At 35.8% G+C, this 26,773-nt stretch overlaps 1 protein-coding gene across 13 annotated transcripts in view; it reads right to left on the reverse strand.

Annotated features, from left to right (window-relative positions):
- Positions 1-971: 971 nt before the first annotated feature.
- Positions 972-26,773, reverse strand: part of NBEA (neurobeachin) — a 453,637-nt gene continuing 427,835 nt past the window's right edge. For 6 of the 13 annotated variants that reach the window (XM_030944837.1, XM_030944889.1, XM_030944812.1 and 3 more), the window contains 10 exons: positions 25,290-25,352; positions 24,870-24,959; positions 23,185-23,377; positions 20,552-20,623; positions 17,898-18,053; positions 16,818-16,988; positions 7,866-7,967; positions 4,442-4,638; positions 3,569-3,720; positions 972-3,073 (listed from right to left, as the gene is read on the reverse strand). In XM_030944837.1, coding sequence (XP_030800697.1) covers positions 2,983-3,073; positions 3,569-3,720; positions 4,442-4,638; positions 7,866-7,967; positions 16,818-16,988; positions 17,898-18,053; positions 20,552-20,623; positions 23,185-23,377; positions 24,870-24,959; positions 25,290-25,352 — 1,287 coding nt within the window. In that variant the 3' untranslated portion in view covers positions 972-2,982. The remainder of the gene's footprint in view (positions 3,074-3,568; positions 3,721-4,441; positions 4,639-7,865; positions 7,968-16,817; positions 16,989-17,897; positions 18,054-20,551; positions 20,624-23,184; positions 23,378-24,869; positions 24,960-25,289; positions 25,353-26,773) is intronic. The other 7 variants (XM_030944908.1, XM_030944898.1, XM_030944845.1 and 4 more) reach the window with 4 other exon arrangements.

Here is a 26,773-nt window from a genome sequence, read left to right on the forward strand (position 1 = left end):
TCAACAAATAAATCAAAGGAATTGAAATATCTTGGCACAATTATTATTATTATTATTATTAGTAGTAGTAGTAGTAGTAGTAGTAATAACGTTAAACTATTATTATTATTGTCTTTTTTATGAGTCTGACTTGTTTGGGTACCCCTACCTATGAATGCAATACAGAGAGTGAATTTTTATTCTTGTAACCCATGGCAAATTTCTCATGTAAAGGTTTGCATGGGCACAAAAGCTTCTAATTTGTGACTAGATTGTATTTAACACCATGCTGAGAGACTTAATGAAAACAACAGTATTAATTTAAAAAATAGCAATATCCATTTTTTGTTTAATTGCGATGGTGCATTTTAAAACAATTTGTTGAATAAAATACAAAATTAGGGTGACACTTGTATAATGATGGAATGGAGGTTTTGACATATCAATAAACTGTCTCACAGGACACTACTAACATACCAATCCTCTCCTCTCCCATATCTCCTACAGTTTCAAAACAATCAAGTGAGGTCATTATACTTTCAAAAGCTGATTGATATAAATAGGTATCTGCTAAAATGTATACTGTATTCTAATAAGGTTCTCAAATATTGGCTTTTGTTCATTTTGATGATTATTTAAAGAACAATCCTTCTAAATTTAAAGGACATTATGTTGGTTGCTATTCTGCTATCAAGAATTAGAAAATTTCTGGGAGTTTTTACTTCTGGGAGGAAAATATTTCACTTACCATTGCTACCTTAAATTAGACATCCAACATGTAGATATACATGTCCCCACTTACTTGCTGTAATCTTTGTAGGGTCCTCACCAGTTCCAAAAGGTAACTTATACCCCCTGTTTTGTTATGCTGCGCAGGCAGTGTAGATCTCTAACTTTCAATGCCCAAAATAAGATTAAATTTATTCCATGTTATCAGTTACTGAGAGATATCCAAAATTTCTCTCATCAGATCTTTGCTCTCTGTGAGGTCTATTACATATGATTATTTCCTGCTTACAAGGATCCTTAGTATCCCTTAAAGGCTAAGATTTTTTGTTCTTCTTTTTTACTTCTGCTGACCAAAGTAACTTTAGTGGCTTCTCTCATGACAATCAAGAGACTTGCAGAGGTCACTCTGTAACCTGTGAGGTTTTTTTCCCGAGACTCCAGGAAAAACAACCACCCAGAATTGCATACCTTTGGCATATAATTAGGACATAAGTAAGAATTTCTGAAAAATAATTGTTCATAATGATAATGGGAATGCTTTTAAAAAAGTTGCATTGGAATGAAAAACAATCGCTGAATTCTTTGCATATTTTATTTTTCTTTTTGATTTCCAACTCACACACATCTGGCATATTTTACATCTTTGCAATAAAACATGGTTACAATAGCTTAAGGAATTTATATATCCAAAATATTTCACCATGATCTCAAGATGAAATGAGCTTGTCTTCCAGATGTTCAATAGTCTCCCAATTCTAAGCTACAAACTCAAGATATTGCTTACAGACAGGTGATGAATAACTTAATCATTACATTGATCCCCATGATTTCCGGACCTTATAAATACAAACAACAATGAAGAAGGAAATTCAGGGCTAAACTTACTAATACAAGGTGGATAACAAATAAGTAATCACATCAATAAATAATGATATGTTCCTGGTGCAAAGTGCCAATACAAAGAATCCATTATCTTTTTAAATAAATGACTGCAAGTGAGTGTAAATTCTGAGAAAATTACATTCCTGTTACATGCCTCATAGCCCTACCGACACAATATGTACATCTATGACAATACAGTCACCAAATATACAAAGAAGAAACATGAATTAAAGTGTATATACCCCTGGGTGTGTAATTTGATCAGTACAATGTGCAGAAAATTATTCCGATAGTTTTCATTACAGTATTGTAAAATATGAAGTGCCTTAGTCTGAGTGGCTTCAGGTGAGATTTTCAGAAGAACTGAAAAGAACAACCTCAGTCACCTCTGAAATGAAGCTAAGGCTGTCAAATAAACCAAGCTCCTCAGATTAAAAATAAGGGGAAAAAAATCAGTGGGGGCTCTCTTGCCCATGATTTATATGCCAAATGTTATCAATCCAGAAGTATAGCACTTTGTCTGTATTGGGAATCACTAAGCATTACAAAGCATTAAATTGAACTTCCTTCTTTGCTCCCTTTCTGTCTAGTCTTTAAATCTAAAAGGGAGGAAATTAATTTCTATTGTATAAAGTATAAATATGGCAAATGATGGCTTTTTATCCAAATGCTTTGTGAGCAGAACTCCACTTAAGAGGGGTAAACTTTAGATTCAAAAAGTGAAAAATGTGTTGGTGAAAATGTCAGATTTACTATTTGCTCCCAAATTCAACCCTTTAACACAAGCTGTACCCTTAGGCAGATCTCCAGTCTGATTTGTGTGAATGCACCTGTTCCTTCAAGACATCAGGTTTAAAGTACATGCAAGTTGTAACTCCACAATAAAATTAAGAAACAGTTTTGTTCTTTATACAAGGTTTTACTTTTACAAAAGTATCCCTTTAAAGTTAAGATGTGCATCTGATGTACAAAGTATCAAACATATTTTTTTTTAATCTCAGCTTGAAAAGAGGCTGGAGATGGGATGCATGTTAGGTTCAAAGCCTAAACATTGAAATAACTGGACACAAGGTTCCCCAGAATTTTCAAAAGTCTCTTGTGGCGCATCCTACTACCTTTTCTCAATAAACAAAGATATATGAAATAATTACCAAAACATTTCCTAATTCATATAATTTACATGATACAAGCTTGCTTTTCAGCAGCTGGTGTTCAGTTGTGAAAAAACACACAAAGTAAAATGGTTGCTGACTACAATGTACAGCTATTGCTGGGTGTAATGGAATGTACAACGGAGGTCAATGCAGACGTGGTTTTCCACCAGAGACTACACCTTTCTTTGCAGCACTTGTGCTCTCAGCTTTACCTGGGCTTTCAGTTCTTCACTGCACTTCAGTATCTGTTCTGATGTTCATAATGCCACCGGTTAAAATCTATATTAAAAGCTACGATGCTGCCAGAAGCCATGCCAGTAATCAGAGTTCTGAAAAAGATATCAAAGATGCTGATGTTAATTCTCTTTTGCCTCATCGAGCTATGGTTTTTCATAGACATAAAAAAGCTAAGAGAACAAGGCACTTTTTGCAACACTGTCTGAAGTTCTTAAGCTTGGCTGAAACTCAGAAATGTATCTCAAACTTTTGCAATTGGTTTTAAGGAATTTAATAGGCACTACTGCACTCTGATCCAATCTGACTATTCCTTTGTTTTTAAGTTAATGCAGTTTTAGTCATATTTTGCTAGCTGAGTGTCTGGCTTACTAATTTCAATGAAATAAGACCTCAACTTGACATTAAGTGCTTGCATGATGAGATTCAAGTATCAGAGTAAGGGTTGAATCAGATAAATGAACAGGAAAACTGAGTAATTTTTTCTTACAAATCCTGTTCATGATTCCATACCATATACACAAAGTTCATGGAGATGTATTCTTTCTGTAATTTTAGTATTTATATACAAATATGAATGACAAATTCACCTCTGATCATGAGACAGATCCATAGCTCTTATGCCAGCATCACAGCCAGGGTAAATATAGAGCTGCTTGAAGTCACAGGCCTGCCATACTTCCACTACACCATTGTCTCCTCCTGTCACCAGGTTCTGCCCGTCACTGCTCAGGAGGATGGCCTTCAGAAGAAAACAAAAAATCCCAAGCACACAGTTAGTTTTTATAGAAATGGATCAATATTTAAAAAACTGAATTGCCTTGAAAGAATTCCTTATGTTCTGCCCACTTTAAATTTGAAGCAAAATGCTTCCTCTCCTCTCTCTCCCTAGTCCAAAAATAAACCAACACATTTTGTATCATCAAATCTTAAAAACAACTGTGTGGCATTAAACACGATAGATAACAAAAAAGCTCCTTGACTGAATCTGCCAATACTTGAGTTCAGCACATTTCAACATACCAGAATTTGTTCTACAATACTTGGTGTTATCATTCCAATCTAAAGCAGAGCAGCGATCTGCATTCCTAATGCTGCTTCAAGTGCTTGTGACAGAGCAGAGCCCTGAAGGCATGAATTCATGTCTTGGCTAATAAATGAAGAATGAGGACTTTTCTGAGCATTTTGTTTCAAAGACATATTTCCCACGGAAGTTTAATTCCAAACAAAAATTCTGGGAATACTGTGGGCTCATAAACTATTTGTTCTTATTTATTCTAGAAAAGCTTAAGTGCATTTTGATATTTGGAGATGATGATGGAAGGATATGTGTTTGAATGGCCTAACCAGCAGGCAGCAATTTTATGTATATGACTTCCTCTAAACCATACAGCAAATAAATTCAATTTGTTTTAATAAATAAAGGCAACACACAACAAATGTTCGTTTGCATTTAGATTTACCCTGGTTGAATCATTGATCTCCATCTGAGCTAAGAGTTTGCCATTAATGCTGAAATTGCTGAACCGTCCTCGTTCATAGTAGATGATGCAGTGACCTTCACTAGATACTGAAATTAAGCGAGGGTACAGGCAGTTTTCTGTTCCTTCCAGGGCTCTCAGCAAGTCTCCAGTAATTGTGTGTACTAGGCAAGGACCTTCTGTATATGAAAACATAATACATCATATGTTTGCTGTTTATACAAAGGATGTAGTCTGTGCACAAAAATGATGCATAATACACTTTTATATCACATTAGTACTGCATAGATATAAGAAGCTGCAATGTTAACTTTAAGAATTTAACACACACAACAGAAAAGGAAATGCGAGAGGTAGCGTGTTAAGAAAATAAATACAATATGCCCAGAAGTGTATTATTTACTTAGACTGGTAGGAGTTTTCCTTGATCTGTCTTCTAAAACACTCTTTCCTCTTCCCAAGCATTCAGAAGCTTCACTCTTAGTGATTTTCTCCAACAACATGAACTCTCTTTAGCCTGCCCATTCACATTAAACAGATGTGGCCCTATCAGTGACTAGTGGGAGCAACTCCCATAGGGCATGTAATCATATTACTGAATATTTCTCCTATAGACAATGGCAGTTCCTGTAGATCCTCTCCCCCAGTAAACATTTGTTATGCATAGATTTCAGTCCTGATTTGTTTCAGCAATGGGAGCCGTGTGAAAGCCGACAGAGTCACAATGATACTTGGACTGTAAGAGATTTTAGATCGTACTGTAACTCCATTTGCTCTAGAGAGATTTTAATATGAGATTTTGATGTCTTTTGATGACACTCATGAAAGAAACAAACAGCTATGAAATCGAAAATGCACATTTTAAGATGCAAAACTAAGCTTATTCACATTTCAAGAACAATGAGAAAAGTTTGTTTTGAAAGTGAGACCTGTATTCCTACTAAGAAAAAGGGTGTCTTCTCTCATAAATGTAATGAGTCACAGGAAATTCTGAATGTTTTCTTTTATGAATCACAGCATAGTCCTGGACAGCACAGTAATCTCTTCCTTATACAACTGGTTCATGACCCTGAAAGTAAATTCATATTGGCAGACTCAGCCACCTCATGTTAAGTCCTCCTAACTTTGAAATTCACACAGCAGCTGGGTTTGCCCAGGTAGAATGAATCAGCATCAGCACATTTATCTGTAAACCCTCTGATACAGGCTTTTATCTGTGTTGCATAAGGTATTATACAGAGGAACACCAAGTTTGGCTGCCTCCATGGGACACCATTGCGGAAATAATTTATTTTCTCAAGTAGTTGAGTTTCAGCTTTGGAAACACTGAAGTGCCAAAATATTACAAAAAGTGATGCCTTCACCTTTAGAAAAATTACCTTGTTAGATTTTTCAAAAGAAAATACCTTCATAGCTGAATGGTCATGGGCACAAAAAAGCACATCTGATTTAGGATGCCCCTGTAAGGATATACAGATTGTTTTTTGGGTTTGTTGGGTAAGAACATCGAAGCATCAACCTGATTCATAAGATTTTCCACAGAGGAGTCCTAAATGTGCTGTTTTCCTGCTTCAGTAGGTTCTCAAGCGCTGTATGGGTCATCACAGTGCCACAGCCAGTTCCAGAGGAGCAGCTGCCCACCAGGAAGCACAGGCTGAGCTCAGACTGGATGGCAGAAAAATGCAACACTGTCATGAGATGCAATCTAAGAAGCTGAAAAGGGACTGAAACTAACAGATCAGAAGAAAAAGTTTTTAAAAAGGCATATATTGGAAAACTGAAATTTAAAAACATATTTTCTCTCTGCACTTTTATATGTTCTAAAATTTCAAGAGGAAGAACATGGGAAGACTACTTCAGGAGACAGACTGGGCCTCCATTTCTCTTGATCAATTATAAACATATTCTGAATCTGATTTTGAAATCTTTAGTTCTCTGTGAAAATGTGAAAGTTACCAAAGCAGCAAATAGTAATGGATCAGTAGATAATTGAGTACAGATTCAATCTCTATTAAGAAGAGGCAATTTGGAAAAAGATAGTTGGAAAGGGTGGACTATTATGGCAGCCAGAGTGTATGAAGCTGCCTTAAAGGGTAAGAAATAGCAGTGCATCAAGAAAAAAGATTTAGCTCCAGCGTCACTGTACATTCTTTTCACAAATGTCTTGACTTTGCCTATGACTGTTATGTAGTGTGCCATTACAAGAGTTAATGATCCATTAGGGTTTCCTGTTAAAAATGGCTTTACTCAAAAGTTTCACACTCAGCTTTAAAAATAAGTGTTGAGCTTCAAGACAGTATAAAAAGCAATAACCCAGGAGCTCAGCTGTGAGCAAAACCTGGCAGAGCAAGCATCACATCCTTCTTACCCTCAGAAGCAGCAAACTCAAAAATGAGTACAAAGATATCCATGGGGATGACTAAAACAGACATCACTATAGAAAGAGATAACAAGTCACTCGATGTAGATGTAAGAGTAGAGTGGAAATGACATAGGAAGACATATAAGGAAAAGGGAAAAATTAGGGTGATACAAAGAAAGAAAATAAGAATGGAAAAGTGTTGATGAAGCACAAAAGAAACTAAGAGAAAAGGGGGAGAGGGGGGATAGTCAAATAGGAAAGGAAAAAAGACATGCAGTTTGACAAGTTAAGAAGCTGAATGAGAGAGGGCAGTGGGGGAAGAAAAGTGGACATGGAATTAAGGAGAAGTAGGAGAAGATGGGCAGAAAGAGTGAAATGGAATAAATTAAGGAGAAACAGTAAGGAAGGATGAAGCAAACATTCATTGAGGCTGGTGGTTTATTTGCATTGATTACCAGTCATACAGGATATTGCTGCAGGCTTGGAAAAGTATTTTGAACACTTGCGTTAGCAATTGTTGGGTGCTCTGGATTCCATAGACAACAACAAGGAGAACCTGTAACTGCTCATTATTTAGAAAACATCACGAAAAACCCTACTGGACAGAATGCTGCACCCAGTTCCAAAGCAAAGTGATCCTGCTTCCCTGGGGAGTGAGGTCAGTCCTACAAATTATCTCTCAATTAAGATCAAGGTGGAGAATTTTGAGCTGGCCCTCCCTGAAATAAATGTCTCTATCAACAGGTTTCTTCAAAATCACCAGATGTCATTAGAATTATTGTATACATTTTTATAAAATACACTTCCAGATCTGGGCAGAATAGCTGCATAAACTGATGGTTGGAAGGAATGATCAATTAATATGTCTAAACTTGTGACTGCAGATAGTAATAACAATATTCAGAGAAAAGTGCTTCAGATTCTCCTAGAATTACAACATGTCTTAGGAATAATTAAGCATATGTGTATTGAGGGAAGTCTGAGAAATACCACTAAGAAGGAGTCTAAAAATCTTAAGACTTAAATCATAAAAACGTTTCCAACCTTTAGCACCACTGATAACAAGTCCCAGCTCTGCGCAGACCGACACACAGACAACTTCATGGTCATGACCAGTTAAAACAGCACGAGGAGCTGGATAATCACCTGTTAAAAAAATTAGAAAGTGAGAAAAAAAAGAAAAAGAAAACAAGGGGATGCCAAATCAGACATGGTTTATCAACAAAACAACTTTGCTGTAATTTGCTTGAAATCATTAAGCGTGAGAGAGGTGCAGTGTGATTAAATATCTCATACTTAGGATACCGAGCAAAATATATTCAGATATCATAAAGCATCAAAACCGCAGCTTACCAGTCCCTTAATGAATTAATTAAAAGAACACAAAGTGTGGTGCTATTGAAAGCAGATGTAATGTAAAGGCCTGCTATTGAACATATATGTCTCCAGACTTAAGGTATGAACCCAAAGAACTTAGGATGTTCCTTTTATAATGATCCTAATTTGTTTTTGTGAAACTGGGGGTAGGAAAAGAAGAGAAGAACAGCACTGTGCTAGAAACAAACGACTGCTGCATAGGTAGTATTGATTCAGAGACACATGGAATGGTCACAAATTAAAATATGCCTAAAAATGGTTATTGTTACACATAATTATATATTTATTTATTTATAGATACTATAAATATATATTCAGGACTGAAATATATTTCATTTTGGTTTCGAACAAGTGGGCATTTATAGAGTATTTACATGACAAAGAGCAACATTTCTATTCTTTCTAATAAGAACAGATGCTGACAACCTAATGGTTAGTATTTGATAGTATTGCTCTGTCAAGCTAAGAAAGTAAATTGGCAAAAAAGAATTAGCAACTTGCTAGATAACACAGAGTTCACATCATTATATTTGCATTGTATGCAAATGAAATACAGGAAATTGGGATATTCAAAAGGACCAGAGCTCTGCAAGTGTAGTTCACATACTAAAAGAAATTACCTAGGGAAGTACAGATAAATTACTGTAACATTAATTCTGTATAAAGTAACAAAATACTTAATCCAAACTTTTTTCAACAAGAATTAGAAGCAAAAAATCTCACTAATACCAGTCACCTTTAATTCCAAAGTTGGACTGAAAGCCTTATCTTGTTTTGCTGGGATGAGTGGTACAGTTGGTAGAGATAACTATTAAATGATATATACTAATATGTAACTATATTAAAACAGGCTCCCTTTACTTTTTTCAACATATTTTTTATGGTAGTACAATGTTTTGATTTAAACTAGTTTTATATGCAACTGACTATGGACAGCATGGATGGCACAGAAGCTGGGTCAATAAGAAATCTTAATTTTTTTTTTTTCCATAGAGAGGTATGTACTATGAGCTACATATAAGGATTTTGGAAACCAGGGTTTGGAAAATCAGTTTGGAAATCAGCTTTCAGTTAGGAAACAATTCAGTTTTGGACACAATAGTACAGAGTGTGCCAATCTTACAAGTTATTCCAATGTACGGACACATTAAAAATTTCTTAACCTCTATGGCAAACAGCAACCTCAATTAATCCTAGTTTCCCAAACTTTAGTCTATATTGCAAAAAATAACCTTTTTAGTCTGGAAACTGAAGATGTGAACTGAAAACTGAGATTTACTGCTAGGGAAGGATGAATGTCAGAAGTAACAGAAAGATTATTTGTGTAACTCATCAAAGATATTTTGATTTTTATAATTTTCCCATCAACATTGCTTTGGCCACTTCATGTCCTTTCAAGGGTTTCTTTCCTCCAAGTGCATAACATAAAAACAAACAAACAAAAAAAGGGGGCAATTAGTTAAGTTCGAAATTCTCCACTTTTTTTTTCTTCTGGATGTCCTCCTGGGAAAAAGAGGATTATGTTCAATGGCCATCTTGGCTCAAGCTATGATTATAGAAGTGTCATCAGACTGCATCAAAATGGATGACTGAAATTATTAAATGGCTAAAATTTTTGAAGGAAAAGAAATAATGCAATTTTCAGAAGGACATTTTCCTCAGTGTTTCCTAGGAAAGTTCTATAATATCAAGGAACTGTAAAATTCCAGAATACACCAAAAAAGCATATTTCATTGACTTCTTTATTTATAAAGGAAAATGCTGATAGGAAACAACTTCCCTGAAGCATAGATCTATGAGTCTTATTTTGTCCTGTTTTTCAGTAAATACAAATTAAAACAGAATAACAATATTAGGAGTAACTGCCCAGCAGTAATTGAAAATGGGATTTTTTTTCCCTTCGGGCTCAAAGAAAAAATTATTCACTGATACTTTCTACAGAAAAAGCTGTGGCATGAACCCCAGTCATATTACATTTTATTGCAAAGGAAAGAAGCTGTGAACTCCAGGAATCATTCAAAATCTAGCAAAATATTCTGTCACTGTCACATCACCACTGATAGATGCAGCCAGAGGTCAAAGGCTGCAGCTCTAAGGGAATTGCAGGTGAAAATATCCTACCTAAGAACTGAGATACCATCACTGTAAACTCCCTGTGATTTCCCCAAAGGTGCACCTTTGAACTGAATTACTAGAGGGCAGAAGGAAAAAATGTGCTGTATTTCCAAACAAGTAAGTTTTTCTAGAAAGTGTAAAATAACACACATCTTTCCTTCTTGCTGAAAAATATAATGCTTAATATTATTGTAAGGTTCTTTGGGAACAGATGGTGCTCCTGCATAACAAAGAAAAAAAGAAGAGGGAAAGAAAGACAAAAGACTGTTACTATTTCTCTCATATTGTCCTTTTCCAGGAATTGTGTACAGATTTCTATGGGGACACATTTAGGAGGCTTCTGTATAAAGAAACATGAGAGCACATGGCAAATTTTAGCTTCCATTTCATCTCTCACTTTGACAAAAGCAAGTACAAGGCTATACCTGAATTACTAGCTGAAACAGAATTTACTTTGCTATTTGCTTTACTGCCAGGACTTTTCAGGGGTGCTCATCAGAAAACAAAATTTTAGAAAATACAATGGCTTTCATGGAAGTAAAAATGTATGAGCCTTCTCAAATTTTTACTGTCAGAAAAAAAAATCTTAGCGTTTGATTAAAAGATAATGCTACAACCAATGAATATGAGTATCTCAAAACAGAAAACAGTCAATAACAATGCTCATAACATGAGGAAGCAATGAGTGTAAAAGAAAGACTGCTGACAGGAAAATATTAGTATATTCAAACTATTCCCAGCTCTAGGAAGCAGGGCTGGTTTATTTGCTGAGGAGTATTGTATATAGCTACAAACAGTTCACCCAGGTGAGAGGGCTTTCAGGTACCTTGCACTAATCCAGAAGGTAAAATACAGTGCAGCACATGAGATTATGGATTTGTAGCATCTCTTCTTATCTCTTTTACTAAATTGCTTTGGGATCTTGGGCAAGTTGCAGAACCACCCTGAACTGTAAAATTCCCACGGAGCATGCTGTGTAGCATGGACGCTGACATGTGTTGATAAAATACTACAGATAACTGCATTATCTCTGGTGGATTATTGGCTCTTTCCCCTTTACATAGCAGCCTTGGAAGAGAGATGCCTTTGGCAACCAGAGCAGAGATGGTACCAGTAAAAATTACGAACTAATTTTCAAAGAGCTTCTGCTCTGGCAGTGCTAAGATATTCAAAATTTTGTCATTTCAAAAATTACTACTAAACTGTACAAACTTAAAAGTGCCATAATAACTCCTTAAACAGACAAAGCAGATAGCGCATGTGCCCATGTGCTAGTGCAGGGCCTTCAGACAGACAGCCAGTCCTCTTGGTGCAGAGCACACTGGTGATTATTTTTAAACTGCTGCCATTTCAAGGCTAAGCTAGGGCATATTAAAATGTGATAGTGAAAGGGGTATAATAAAATAATAAAAGGGACACAAAACAACAAGTGAAAGTTCTGAGCTCAGAATAACTACTTTTTCAAGACACAAACCTTAGAACTCTTAATGTTCACAATTTCAAATTGTTTCAAAATTATGTTATGTAAAAGGAACACATAAAGATATACTTCATGACAGACACAGAGAAATGTATGTTGGCTTGACAAAGATATTTTATGGTAAAGTTTACCCTCCCTTTCAGATACATACTGAATACACTCACTGGGACAGGATGAATTCTTAGCACCTGTGAAGATTATGTTATAATGCTAAACAAACCCATCTTATGTCTGATACAGCATTTTTCAATGGTCAGCACAGTTGCTGTTAGAAAAAGTGGGGCTAACTCCCACACCTCTTGTGACCATCCTCTTGGAAGCTACAAGAGGTAATGAGAAATGTCAAGTCCCAAGATCAATGAAATTTCAGGCTCTAGGGAAAAAACAGGAATGCATTGATCCTTTTAAAGAACACCAGTCAGAGGGTGAATGTAATATATTGCATGGAGGGGCTCAAGAGGATAAGCGGCCAGGTCCAACATACTTACCTGACGAAAAATTCAATCAGCCTTTAGCACAAGCTGCCTACCCTTCCTTTCTTTCATGCAGGAGTCTGATTCCAATTAAAGTGTGCAAATTAATTTTTATCACTTCCAAATTACTTTCTGAATTTGTGTCTGTTTCAGATGAAAGCATCTGTCCCTCACTTTTCTGCAATTCTATCATCCACTTTGGTGTATCTGTTCAAAGACTCTGACAAAGTTCTCATTTTCAAAGTCACTTGTTTGAAAGAGACATTCAATAAAGTAATCATAAAATATAAAAATAAAACAGCTATAATGATACATGTAGAACTCCAGGGCATATCATATACTTTCTTTGCTCCTTTTTTGTGATGACTAATACAGTTGCCATGTGAGAAGAAATTTGTATACAAATTAGCACTCAGCTAAAACAAATCCCTATATATCATAAGAGAAGAAAAATCAAAACAAAAATTGTCCAACTCCATCACAATAATTTTTCTATTCAGTCTCTGAGAACTGCAAAGATTTACATTTCCCATATCACTTCAAACAAATAAAGTAAGCAAACAATGTCCTTTGCATGTGCCGTGTCTTACTAAGAGAAAACAGATACCTTTCACTGCTCTTGCAACTGCAGCAGATTTATACAATCTGCTCATCAACTTAATAAGGTACAGATTCAGATTAGCTATTTCAGATGGGCAATTTTGGCTCAGAAAGTAGATATCTGACCCTGGCAAGAGGACTAAGCTTCATTCAGTTCAGTGTTTGCCCAGTAGGTGGTATTTAAGTAAGCAAGGATAAAGAAAGAATGGGAAGTTCAAACATACATAAACCCTGCATTCAGCTGCCCTTCAGCCTAAAGGAAATCATGCCACATCTCTTATGTTCCAGAAGCATTCCCAAACATCAGCCTCTAATCTAGTCTTAACAGGACCTCCAACATCACCACTGTTGGAGCTTAGCGATGGCACGAGACCGATGTTGAACTAGAGAAAGTACAAACAGGGACAAGATTTGCCCTACATGCTACTGTTGAAGGTATGTAGCACATCACTCCTGATGTCTTGATTTATTTCTATACCAAATCATCATGACATGTAGCATGCATAAATATGAGCATAGAAAAGAATTTTGCTTTTGACCAAATCTGGAGGTTCTCAAAGCCCCATCCTATGATAACTTATAGCTGATAGCACATGCTTGTGAACATGGGAATGAGGGCTTTAATTTCCCCAGCCTCTAGAGGTCAAGAATGTAGTCTTCTACTTCCTGGACAAGTACTCTCACCTGAAGATTTCCTTCAAGTGTTTTCAGAAAGCTACTGTATGGAAAGCATTGCATTTAAAACCTGGTAAAACTTCACTCTCCTCATAGTAATTGTGAGAGATGTCAAGAGGTTTGCCAAGTGCAAACAAAACCAGAAACTCATTTTTGACAGTTACTGTAGAATAAAAATGATAACTTGATAAATGTATTGCTTGGAAAAAATATTTTAAAATTATAAAATTAAGTTTACGATGCTCTCATAGGCAACCTTTCAACTACTGAGCTAGATCAGTCACTTGCCTCTTTTCTCAGTTCTCCTCTTTAAACAAGAGCTGGTTCTGTATTTCCCACAGACCCAGGTGAAGTGACCCACTGAACATACATTCTTCAGCAGAAGGTTCTACAGAAGTCTGACGGGTTAGGTTGTTGACATACTTGTTTTTTAGTAAAGATTACATCTACCTCATGGATTCTGTAATAGGAATTTTAGTAGAATCCATAAGAAATTTGATCTGACAATCTTTAGCCTCAGAGTATTTCACAATAAATTCTGATTTCTATGTTTTTGAATGAAATGGTATCTATATTTTTCTATACAAATGTCAAAGCACACAAACTGTTTAGGACTGTAGGTCTGCTTTTTCTCCCCTTTAAGATTTTCTGAAACAACTAAACATTCATTGGTAACTGGATGTATTGAAGCTAAAATTGATAATTAGCCGTCTTTCAGCTTAGATAAAGTCAAACATCTAACCCAGGTAATTACTATACCTGACATTTTTCTTTGAGTTCTTCACCTTCTTATATCCTCTGGTATAAAGCACCTTATCTGTATCTCCAGATGATAGCTTTTAAAAAAGCCAATATCCCTTTTTTTCCCCTCTGAAAATATAATGTACATCTTTCTGGAAATTAATTCTAAAGATGTTAATTAATTGGATTGGATCTACATTGATCATATCACTTTCATTTTTCCTACAAGGAAACCTTCTAACAGCTCTACTATATACTACTAATCTACTACAGAAGAGTAGATTAGGAAATATTTCTTTATTACTTTGGTGGCTTTAACTATGTAAAAGTTCAAACATATTTTCATAAGGATTGTTGAGAATGCTTCACTCTTGGAAATTAGTTTAAACGGAATCAGTCATATGACAGTCATCATGTCTGCTCGTGGTAGCAAGCAGAAACTACTAGGCATTACTTCAGCAGAAACATTTAGTAATTTTAGAAGTTTTTAAAGGCACTGTGTTTTTGTGATCTACCCCCATTAATGTATGCTCATGAAAAGTCAAAGTAGCTGTCAATAATGACATATTTCCAACACATGTAGTTCTGGTGATAGTACAGTACTAGTATATAATTAGCATATCCATGGTAGCTTCAATCCAATGAATAGAGATAGAAATAATAGAAATGCCATCACTCTTCCTCAGCGTGAGTCTTCAACATGCCTTCAACATGAATATTAAAAAATCTTATCAATGTGTTTCAAAGCTACCACAGTGGTCTTGGGTACTTAATCTCCCTGAGTTCTGTTACCTGTGCCTGTAAGATTTCATTTGACTGCATGTGGCTATCTGCAGCACAGTCTCCTATTAATCTGACCATAAGGCCATTTCTTCAGCAAAACAGGACCTTATCCACACAGAGGCAGAGACAGAGAGCAAGTCATACAAGTAATTTTTGTTTTCATTTATTTCTGTCAGCCAGGTCATATCCTTCCTTTCATAAAATTAAAGACTTTCAAAGCAGACAATTCCAAAGTTATACAGCTAAGATATTAAATCTGAGATACAAAAAGTACCACTTTTGAGCATTCAGATTTGTAAGTGATGACAGAATAATACCAGAACTAAAATAATTCTAACTGGAAAAGAATTGAAGCAGTTTGTATCAGCCAGAAAGGAGATGCTAATTGCAAGGCTGTCCAAGCCCTTTGCAATCGAGGGAGGAAAGCAGAAAGTCTTACATTTTTTTCTTTAATGAGAGTAGAAAGATCTTCTTATTTTTCTCTTATCATAGAAATGACTAATACTTTAAAAATGGCATCTACCTAAACAAACTGCTAAGACATGAAAATCCTTGTCAGACTGAATTTATCCATATTGGAGAATTACATACCAAAAAAGTAATGGAATATAGGCAAAAATTACAGAAATTTGTTATTGGAACACAGTTTTCTTCTTTCTCCTCTGTTTCCTCTGTTATAAAAGCAAATAAAATCTCATGAGAAAGCAAGGCTTTTATGTCTCCCTTTTACTCTGCTTATAGACAAAATGAAAAAAAAAATCAAAATTCAATAAAAGGTTTCTTGCTGCAAAATTAACAAAATATTTACTTTGAAACACATAAAACACTTTTCTACCAGCCATTCAGTTGAAGAAATACTTTCACTTAGATGTCTGTAACTGACAGTGCTGCCTCCAGTCAGTATTTGAATCAGAGATCAGAACTGATAGTGACAGATTCTTACATTTTTATCCAAAGACAAAATTCTTCTGTTAAAAATTATCATTAGAAATCAGAGGCTTCTTTAAGTGAAATGGGTTTAGTGTTGTATAAAACAGTTCTGGTATATGGATAAAAGCTGCTCTTTAGCTGCAGCCATATCTCTGGCTTGGGTGATGGGATCTTTAAATTAGTGGCGCAATTTAAATGTCCTTTTGCATAAATTATTATTATTGTGTCCCACTGACTCTGCAAAGCACTGATAGTTAGTCCCATGCAAATGAAACGTAAACTTTTTCTGACATTTTATCTTCTTCTATTTTTATTCAGTCTTATTGCTCCCCCAAACTATAGAAAGACCTTTCTCAAGAGAGTTTCATTTAATTCCATGGCATGTGAGACATTCCTTTTTTGAAAAGGCAAGCAGCTGATATAGCATGCTGTAGCACAAAAGGAGTAAGTTGAAATGCCAAAAAATATTTCCAGGGAAAGGGAAGTCAAAATATAGTGATATATGTCCTATCACTTAAAGGCCACAACCATCTTGTTCTGGTTTAAGATGACATGATGCTATAAGTGATAAAGGCAATAACAAACTTAGGAACTATACTCCCATCCTATTATCTCTTAACATGTAGAGAGCATTTAAACATTTTTTTGGCAAGCAATTAATACATTGCTTAGCATGTGGTGCTCTTCTCATATGAACTTTCAACCTGTAAGCAAAGTTATTGATATTTTTGGTAATAACTTCTGAAGCTGAAAGAAGGAACGTTAAAACAAAGAGGTGTGACAGAAGACCTCTGGGAGAGGTGTTATTTAAAGGACACTTACTGCTGTTTGGATTGTCACCTATGATGTGATGCCGGCCGCTCCAGTACCAAAGCAGCAATGTAGCGTCACGAGACCCAGACACGATGTAGCAATCACCCCCAATGTAGGACTCCGACCTGGCCAGGCAAGTCACGACATCCCAGTGGCCAAACACAATCTGAGTTAATTTACCTGGTGGGAATGCAAAGTCATACAAATTCAGTTTTCTTTTAGCAGCATTTAGAAATCATTAACTATATAATTAATATTCAGCTCAAATGCAACTTTTGTTTCATGTCCCATAATTAAAGTTCACTAAATGCTACAAGAAGATTAAAAAAATCACAAAGATTAAACTTTTTTTTCCACCTTTTTTTTTCAGTCTTGTTGAAGGCTGTGCTCTGTGGCAATCCATAGTCTAGCCCTTATCTCTGAAAATCAAGGGACTGCTGTAGTCACTGAATATTAAGTGGAGTTATGGCTCCATCAGTATTTAAGCAATGGCATTAGAACAGTATTTATGAATTGCATGAGTGATATGCATTAGACTGTAGATGAACTTTTTCATAATTGTGCTACATTATCATTTTAAAATGTGTATTTCTTCTATGTTAATGTCAAACTAAGGTTTACTATGATTATCACCTCCTCCTTTTTATTATTACAATTAGTTTTTAGCAATATACTTAGTGACACTAGGCAAAGTAATCAGACAAAGGAACAAAATATTGGTTCCTGTAGCAGGATATTCAACCTAATTCCTTACTGCATGAAATAAGTAGAGCTAGAAATAATAGATACATAAAAATATTGTAACAAACACTTGGTTGATTCTTTTGACATGATAAATTTCCTGAAGATAATTGTGGTTTTCAAAAGTTGCTATTAATAAAACTTTATTCCATTTCCTTTTAAATCCTCTATCTTCCATTAAAAAAAATCTTAAAGTTATCATGCTGAAACAGTAATGAAGGGTTTTACAAACTGCCCTTTACCATTTATTGACATGTAAGCACAAGTATTAGATATGGTACTATTAAGACAATAGCCTTTGTCCAATTTGTGAGCCAGGAAGAACCAGAGAGCTGTATTTGAGGTTACCTGTTTCTGTGGAATAAACTCGAAAGCTCTTGTCCCAGAAACCACAGATAAGAATGTAGCGATTATCTGCCGTGACCACGAAGCAATGCGCGTTGATCTGGATGCTCTGATCCACAAGGTCTGTGATCTGACGTTTGTTCACACCAGAGTTATTGGCTGTAACGAAATGCAAAACACATTTTACATGTAAGCCATTCCAACACCTTCCTGTCATCCATTTACAGGAGAAAATGAATACATTTAACTTTCAATGAACTGTGAATTTGTTGTTGAGTAAGCATTTTGAATATGAACATTTAGAGCTGTCTATATGGGTGTCAGAAATACTAAATTATTGTGAGATTTCTAGTTCTCTTTTGAATAAGAGATAAGATTTTACAGGAGATGACAATTTCTTATAAGTTGCCTGATGCACTGCATAATATGTGGTAATAATTTTATTGCTCAGCTGAAGTAGTCTTTCAAAACAATCTGAACCAGGGGAAAGTAGCAATATGAAATCAATAATAACAATACTGCAGAGAGCCAGCTCTTGCTGGTTGGTATCTCTTTCACAAAAACCAGCTTGTATTGTGTGGCCTTGACAACCCTACACCTTCAGAAGCTTAACCAGATTAAAGACATACAGATTCAACCAATGAATGAGGGGAGACCTTATTGTGGTCTTCAGCATCCTCATGAGGGGAAGTGGAGGAGCAGGTACTGATCTCTTTACTCTTGTGATCAGGGACAGAACTCAAGGAAAAGGTGTGAATCTCAGTTTAAGGGGATGTTTGCTTTTGATATCAGGGAAATGTTTTTTACCCAGAGGATGGCTGGGCCCTGGAACTGGCTCCTCAGGGAAGTGGTCACACAACCAGCCTGGGAGAGTTCAAGAAGAGTTTGGACAATGCTCTTAGGACATGGTGTGACGCTTGTGTGAGGTCCTGCACAGAGCCAGGAGTTGGATTTGATGCTCCTGATGGGTCTCTTTCAACTAAGCATATTTTATGATTCCATGACTCTATTCAAACCTAAAGTGATTTTCCAGTACAGGAAAAGTAAGTGTTATCATCTGCTCCTCTAGCAGGGACCCAGGCCAAGGACAGTACTTTAAAAAGAGGTAATGACATCTAGAAACTGCTCCAGACCAAGGGAAAAGGAATGGTTCATGCAGAATTCCACCAACCCAACTGCCAAATGGAGCTGGTGAGAAGGATACTAACAACTTGGAGCCCACAGCTAAACGTGCTCTGTCCTCCCTGTGACACAGCAGACAAGATATGGCAACACCATAAAAGTGTTCTCCATCTCAGTATTAACTTTCTAAAAGTTGAGTATATAATCTAAGTTAATTTTATCCACTCCATCCAGTCTCACTGGAGAAGAAGATATTTTTTCACATGACAAGTCATCTCACACTGTAATATCAGTCTAAGTGCTAGACAGCTCCAGAGGAGAGTTTGTCTTTTTACAGTAGATATGGAGGGAATCTTGACAACTAACTTCAGTTACCCAAAGCCAGGGAGGTAAAAAACACTCTGAAAAATATGTTTCTCCTAACATAAGAACAACCTAATGCAGACAATAATCTGATTTGTCCCTATTTTTTGCTATTCTACTTCAAGTGCTCACAACTGCACGAATGAGAGATTCAGTCAAAAAACCCCCACTCCATTCTATTTTAAAATTGTTCGTGGAAGTTAATATCATGTTTGCATACATTCTAAGAACACATATTTAAATTACCAGACCCTCTATGTCCATTAGCTGAAAGATAATGAATAGCAAATTACTCAAATTTCCAGAACAGATGGGCACAAAAGTTGTGCCTTAGCTTGTGAGAGAAAAACTAAAGAGAAAACCAATGTCATTATATGAGATCAAATGAAGCACACAGAATACGAAAGCTAACTCTCCTGAGGTACTTCTATGTAAATCTTTTAAACATTAATATTGTGAACATTGACACAGAAAAAAAATGGAACTTTATATCTGGCTATGTTTAAAAATGTATTTTTTTTCCTCAACAATGCTACAAACTTGTCCCTAAGAACCTTTCCTATCCCAAATTTCTATTTCAAATTTCTGAACTCCCTCCCCACTACAATTCAAATAAGTTCAATAATGAAAATTTATAATCATTAGGAAATCCTGAAATCTAACAATTTTAGCAGATTCTATTTCTCAAATAATTCACATTCTCAAAAAAATCTGGATTTTAAAAATACTATCAATTTAAAAGCCAGTCATTATTAAATAAGTATTGTTGACTAAATCCAAATCATAAAGTGAATGAAAATAAATTGATCTGCATCTGCACTGATAAACATAGTGCTGGCTGTAAAAAATATATGCTATCTCCATAGGACCCTCAAGTTTTATTTTACTAATGTGACCTGATAAGAGAACAGAATTGTAGATATGGGTCGACAATTAAGTGACTTAATTGGTTGTTTCTTAAATACCAGTTGCTGGTGATGTTAATAACAAATAGCATTCATGTAATTCATTCAACATCAACAGCTAATGCTTTTTAATTCTTCAGGACTGACAAGAATAAATACTTTCCTATTTTCTCTGTTAAATGAAGCGTAATATACAAATATAGATTAATCAATAATTCCTGAAAATGCCAATTTCAAATATATTGCTACATTTTCATCTTGACATACCAATCAATGGATCCATTTCAATTGGAAGATGATGGGCTTGATCCAAAGAGTATCCTGGGGCTCCCCGGAGGCCTACACATGAAAGGAGGAATAAAGCACATAGAAACCTTTTGACATTACTTTTCTAGGTTTAAAAGTTCATTATTGGATTAATATATATTTTTAGAAAGTAGCTTTTCACTATTTGCTTTATTAATGTCTTAAGATTTCTTTCTCTGTGCTTCACAAATATGCATTTGTTAATTCTTCGTTTACATAAAAGTAACTATAAATGTAGAAGCATCAACTTCATCAGAACTTTTGCAGCCACACGCATTCATTAAATAACTCATTTAAAATAGTATAAAAGATTTTTATTTTTACTTTTGAGCAGAGATCTGAGCACAGAAAATAAAGTTAAGTAAATTAAACATTTTTATGAGTTTCTTGCATATGGAAGCCTGTATGTGACAGAAACTTGGACCTTTTCATGGATTTATCTAAAAGTTTTAGATGTAAAACTGTAGGGTACAGTAAATGTGCCACAATTATTCCTGTTCGTTTTATTCTAAGCAGTCCTTAAGATGTTCAAATGTGCATTAGAGGCTGCAAATTTAGTGTTATCTTGTCATGCACAGATGGCATTGCTTTGGCTCTTCTGAGTGCCTTCCCTGGCATATAAATCAAATAGTGACTACTGAAAACACCATTTTTGTCACGAACTGCCACCTTGCACAAGAATACCCTCTATAATAGGACAAACAGATTTCTGAAGAATAAAGTCCATTTTCTACTACTGCAATAGACAACTGGAAGAGGTAAAAGAAAAGCTAGCTCTGCCATTTTCAGAAAGAAATAGCTCTGAGAACTTCTTCCCTTCTTTCTGTCTCCTTTCAAAGCCCAAGCAGTTTGGGACAGATCTTTACTGGTATTAACTTAGATTCATCCACTTCTATTATGAGATGTCTCTGTAAATGCCTCCTGCTGTTTGCTAATTCCAAAGCTCTACATACATTCCACAACAAGTGGTCTGTGCATACATTTCTGTAGATAAACTTATCCTTTATATTAGAGTAATGCTTTATTAAAACAATGTTATGGCAATAGTAGGAAATTGATACCCTGTCCTGGATTAGCCTCCTGCAAAATAAGCAACATTGCCAAGCAGGATGTAAAAGTTAAGAAAATCATTACAATCAGGTTTGATTCTCTAAACAGTTTTATTTTCCTCTCTTTCTATTATAATATATTTAGAAAGTATTCCTTTTTAATTTAGATCAGAGGTTTACAAATGGTGTGAAACTGAATTTAGGGTTAATTCATGCCTTGAATTCTGAATTTTTGCAGCACGACTTATGTTTTACAAGAGTATAAAGGAAAACTTAAAACCTTACTGTCATATGCATCATGAAGACCAACCAAGCTTCAGCTAAACTAAACTAAAGGATTTCAAATGACAGTTTTTAAGGAACCATTTGAACTCCAGCATACTGCAATATTAATGAAATTAATTCCTTCACAATGAAGTAGAGGTAGGAATTTTGGGTTCTCTTGACTTAAAAATCTGGATGAGAAAGGGCTACTCCAGAACCAAATAAGCTTCCTCAAATAGAGGAGACATGAATGATGATGGGTATAGAGTATTTGGACAGAATCCCTGAAAAATCAAAGGAAAATAATTAGGAATTAGCCAATCAATGTTAGTCAAAGGTGTATTAAAACAACACAGGAGAGTTTCTGCACCTCCAAATCATTCCTGACACTGGAATCTTCCATTGAGGACATTGTCACTAAATACTTTTAAAAAATGCTGGGGTTTTTTTCCCCTCTAGATTTTTACCATTTGTTTTAAAGACATGGGAAAAAACATTTTTTACATGTAATGTAGTTGCACCTGATGGAGTACTTAAATGTTTCCAAATATTGCAGCGCGAGGGCTATCGCTGTAGCAAGTGAAAATGAAACCTGTTTGTTCCCTCATGTACCTCATGTACCTGAGAAAATGAAACCTGTTTGTTCCCTCATGTCCCTCATGGCCTCACCACCTATTTAGCAATGCTTGGAACAGCCTTAGCACCTGCATGTCCAGGTGACATGGACAGTCCTAATGACAATATGGAGAGGTGAGCAGAGGGGCTGGAAGGGAATTTTGGGATGGCCCCATTGGATGGGCTTTTGTGAGGGAATGAGGAAACTTCTCAGAATAGTTCAGTGTCCAGCTGCTTAGACTTGCTTAGGGTCCCAGATAATCCAACAGCGACCCAGGGGAAGGCTTATGACAGGATCCTGAAATCTCTCTCAAGCAGCAGATGGGGATATACACTCTCTAGCATGTCAGTATGTATTCCTGAAACCTGGGACATATTAATGTTTGCTGTGTCGAGAGCAACAGCAGTCTCCTGAAAAGAATTCTATCCAAAGCTGATCCTGAAGTAATCGCAGATCGATTGGCTGCCATGGTGATGTGCTGCTGTTAAGGAGAGTGTTTCTAGGAATGACACCAGAGAAAACAGAAGCTGTGATTATTTGACACAAACCAGAAGAAACAGTAAATTTTGGTGCACAGGCAGGGGAGTGAGCTAAATTGCACTCAAAATTAAAGCTGCGTTGTTAAGGTCTCCAAATTTGAATGAAGCGTGCCTGCGAGGACCCACCTACTGTGTTGTGCCACCGATTGACTGCAAACAGCCTGCTGCAAGTGACTGTCACCACGGCAGGGATGGTCAGGTGGGGCAGCGTGTTGGCTGCCACATGTGTGACAGGGGAATTGGATGGGAACTTCAGCACCATGATGACATCCTGCTGCATCTGATCTTTAAACATGAGGGGGCTCTGTGGAAGGAAACACTGTTGAGTAGAAAGGAGAAAAGAGCAGAAGAAAACAGAAGGGATAACACAATTAGTGAGGAGGTCTGAGGGAAAACGAGGTTAAAAAAGAGCAGGCAAGCATGTGCACATACAGGGAAAACAACACTACCTGTGCATCTACTCTAGTGATGGAGGAGAGCAAGATCACAAGCTATTGTTGGAACATTACATGAGGATAAATAGAGAATAGGTATGGTAAGGGTTATCATTATAGGGTACAAAATGACCATTAGCATTAATTAGCATACAGTAAAATGTAAAATTATTCAGTAATTAATATTCATAGAGATATGTCTTAATGAGTTAATCAATTAACACATAATAAATATTAATTCTCTAACCTACAACAGTTGAAAAATAAATTTTTTATGGTGAATCAAAAACACACAGATATTTTTCTTAATGAATTCCTCATATGAAATACAGCACTTCCAAACACAGACAATTTAATTCTAAGTAAAGCATATGCTTATTAACGAGTCTGTAACCTAATAAGGTTATAAAAACCTAAACCTGTTCCATGATTCTGCAAATGATACAATTGTTTGTACGTGGACAAGGATAGCTATTGAGTACTGGTTTTAAGGAGGTTTTTCCCAGCCACTGTTATAACAAAATGAATTATTTCTAAAAGGTCAAATATTCCTTTCTGCTTATCACCTTGAATTATTAAAAACATATTATCCATATCTTAAGAATGTAAAATAAATATTATCTAAGTTTGACTTGTACACACTTAAAATAATACAACAACCACTTCCAGATCAATTTCCACTTTCACAGTGTACAGCTACATAGAGAGATTTCCTAATAGATAGACAAAATGATTGAAACTACTGCATGTATTACTGTTGATTTACAAAGCTTAAAAAAAAACTAGCTGTAAGGATTTCATCAAAGGCACTCAGGGCACAGAATTCTGTCTTGTTCAGTCTGGCTATTTAATACGATTCTTTGTAAGAAAGATAGAGAAGAATGTGATGGAAATGAATTTTGGAGTCTGAATTGAAACTCAAAATATACATTTCATTCTCCTGAGGGAATGGGCGGGAGGATTCCAGCATGATTTGAACTCCAATACTTCATTTTTGTCAAGCAGACATTGTTCATAAATCAGCCCCTAACAATGCATCCTTTAAAACAACACAACATACTCACTCTAAGGAAAGCCTGCAGTCATTCCCACCACTTGCAGAAACAAGAATGCAAATATGTATTTATCAAGTTTATATTTTTTAAGATGGACCCTTCTTATACCATATTAGTAAGGAAAATCCAGGACTGTTTGAAGCTAAAGCCAGTCACCTCCACCTTGCTCTGCTAGATCCCTGTGATTTGTTGCTACCCAAAGTAAGTATGGCTGCATGGGTAATGGGGGCATCAAAAGTGTTGCTTTAATGAGTACTTTATGACCTACAAGGGACCCTAAGGTTCAAAGGGAATGCATTCCCAGCCAGCAGTCATGTCTCACCAGGTGCATGGCAGAGCTCCGAGGTGGATGGGGCTCAATGAGCAACTGCGATGGCGTCTGTCCAAAGTTCTGTATCTGCGCCTCCATGGCCTGCGGGCAGAGGAGAGGGACTGTCAGGAGCAATATGCATCAAGGAGAGAGGTCAACACACTGTGTGACAATGCAGGCATATCCCAAGTCAGCCATGAAAAAAGTCCAGAAAATTCACCCGGTGCTCTCCTCCCAGGCTGCAGACTCATCCAAGTGTTAGTATTTTGTAGACAAGCTTTGCTTCTCCTTTCAAGCATGCTTCAGTTAACCAACTAACCATTCTCATCTCCAGTAACTGGCGTTATATGTGAAAATGTTAACCTGTGAGGACATGCAGTTCAGGTCTTGAGAGAGCTTTTGGGGTTTTTGCACTAAAAAGAACATATATACCTTAATAAAGTCCTTTGTAAGGAGGAAAGTATGAGGGTCTCTAATAAAATAAGCCTCTGGAATCTTAAATGGGGGGAAAAGAAAAGAAAACTGAGAAATAAAATTTATGTATTAAATATAATAATAAAAAGTAGTATTTCAACAACATTACTAGATGAAAAGAAAAAAAGGAATGCCAGAAACAAACCTTATCAGGCACAGTAACTCTAATGTAGAAATCTTTCAATTTGCATACATTCACTGAATATTTATTTTATCCTTAATTTTATTGCATTTTTTCATGGGCTTTTAGGCTTCACAGGTTAGAAATGAAAACTTTGCAATTTAAACACATTCTTTAGGACAAGTCTAATTTCAGAATAAATCTTGACTAATTCTATAGGTAATAGAATACAGCACATATACTGAAATACTTCTGCTACTCAAAGAGTTCATTCAAACAAAACTATATCTAAGATATATTCTTAAAAACTTTGACAAAAGATTGTTACTGGTAGAAACAATACTGTTAGAAAATACTCCTTATTTTTCAGACAGGTATTATTTTATTTGACCTTGTAAAATTGAGACTAAAGCATTCATAGAAAAATAAACTGTCAGATTTTGAAATGCACAATGCATTATGTACCTATATATATACTGTAGCCTGAACTACTGACCCTTAATATTTTTCTTGTGAGCTTTATGAATTTTTCATTGGCTACAGAGAATTAACATGAAAACCCACCCAAACCGTTACTATCTTGACAAATTTTGTTATTTCCTTCAGACATAAAAGAGCGAGAAGCACCATAAATACTTCAGGATACAGAGGAATCCTTTTAATGTACATATTTTGTCATTCCTACAAGCCAACCTGTTCTTTCCTCCACTTCACAACATAAATGTAAAAACATATGTCAGAGAGAGATTTCCTAACAGGTCACTGATGTCCACCACTCTTAATGCCCTAGACTGACAGGTATATAATGGAATACCACAAACAAACATTTGCTGAAAAAGAAACTTAATGCAAGGTCCAGTCAAGCAGCTGAAGGACTTTGGATTGTAGCCCCAGCACATTTGATGCTGTAATTATATCTGTACAGGTGATTTCTCATTTGTTGACTAATTCAGAGTGAACTTCAGCCTCCAAGGCACAGACTGTTTCTTGGGAACTTGTGAGCATCTCAGGTTTTATTAACATCATTTAATGGTGAATTAATTCAAAATCACAGATGACTTTTATACAAAACCAACACATTTGTGTGGGCATATGTGTATACGTGTGTATATGTCCATAGAGCAGCTATCTATATGTACCATACAAGCTGTATCTCTTTACACAATGTGTAAATACCTTCACTCATGCAGACATTTTTTTATGCAGAAATACAAAATTCACTTCAAGTCACATAAAAATAGTATTTTCTATTGCATTCAGAAGGGATTTACCAGAAAGGAAAGGAATCATACTTGTTTTTGAATTTCATTTTCAAAATTAC

The sequence above is a fragment of the Camarhynchus parvulus genome, chromosome 1 (genome assembly GCF_901933205.1).
Source record: "Camarhynchus parvulus chromosome 1, STF_HiC, whole genome shotgun sequence".
Classification (NCBI taxonomy): Eukaryota; Metazoa; Chordata; class Aves; order Passeriformes; family Thraupidae; genus Camarhynchus; species Camarhynchus parvulus.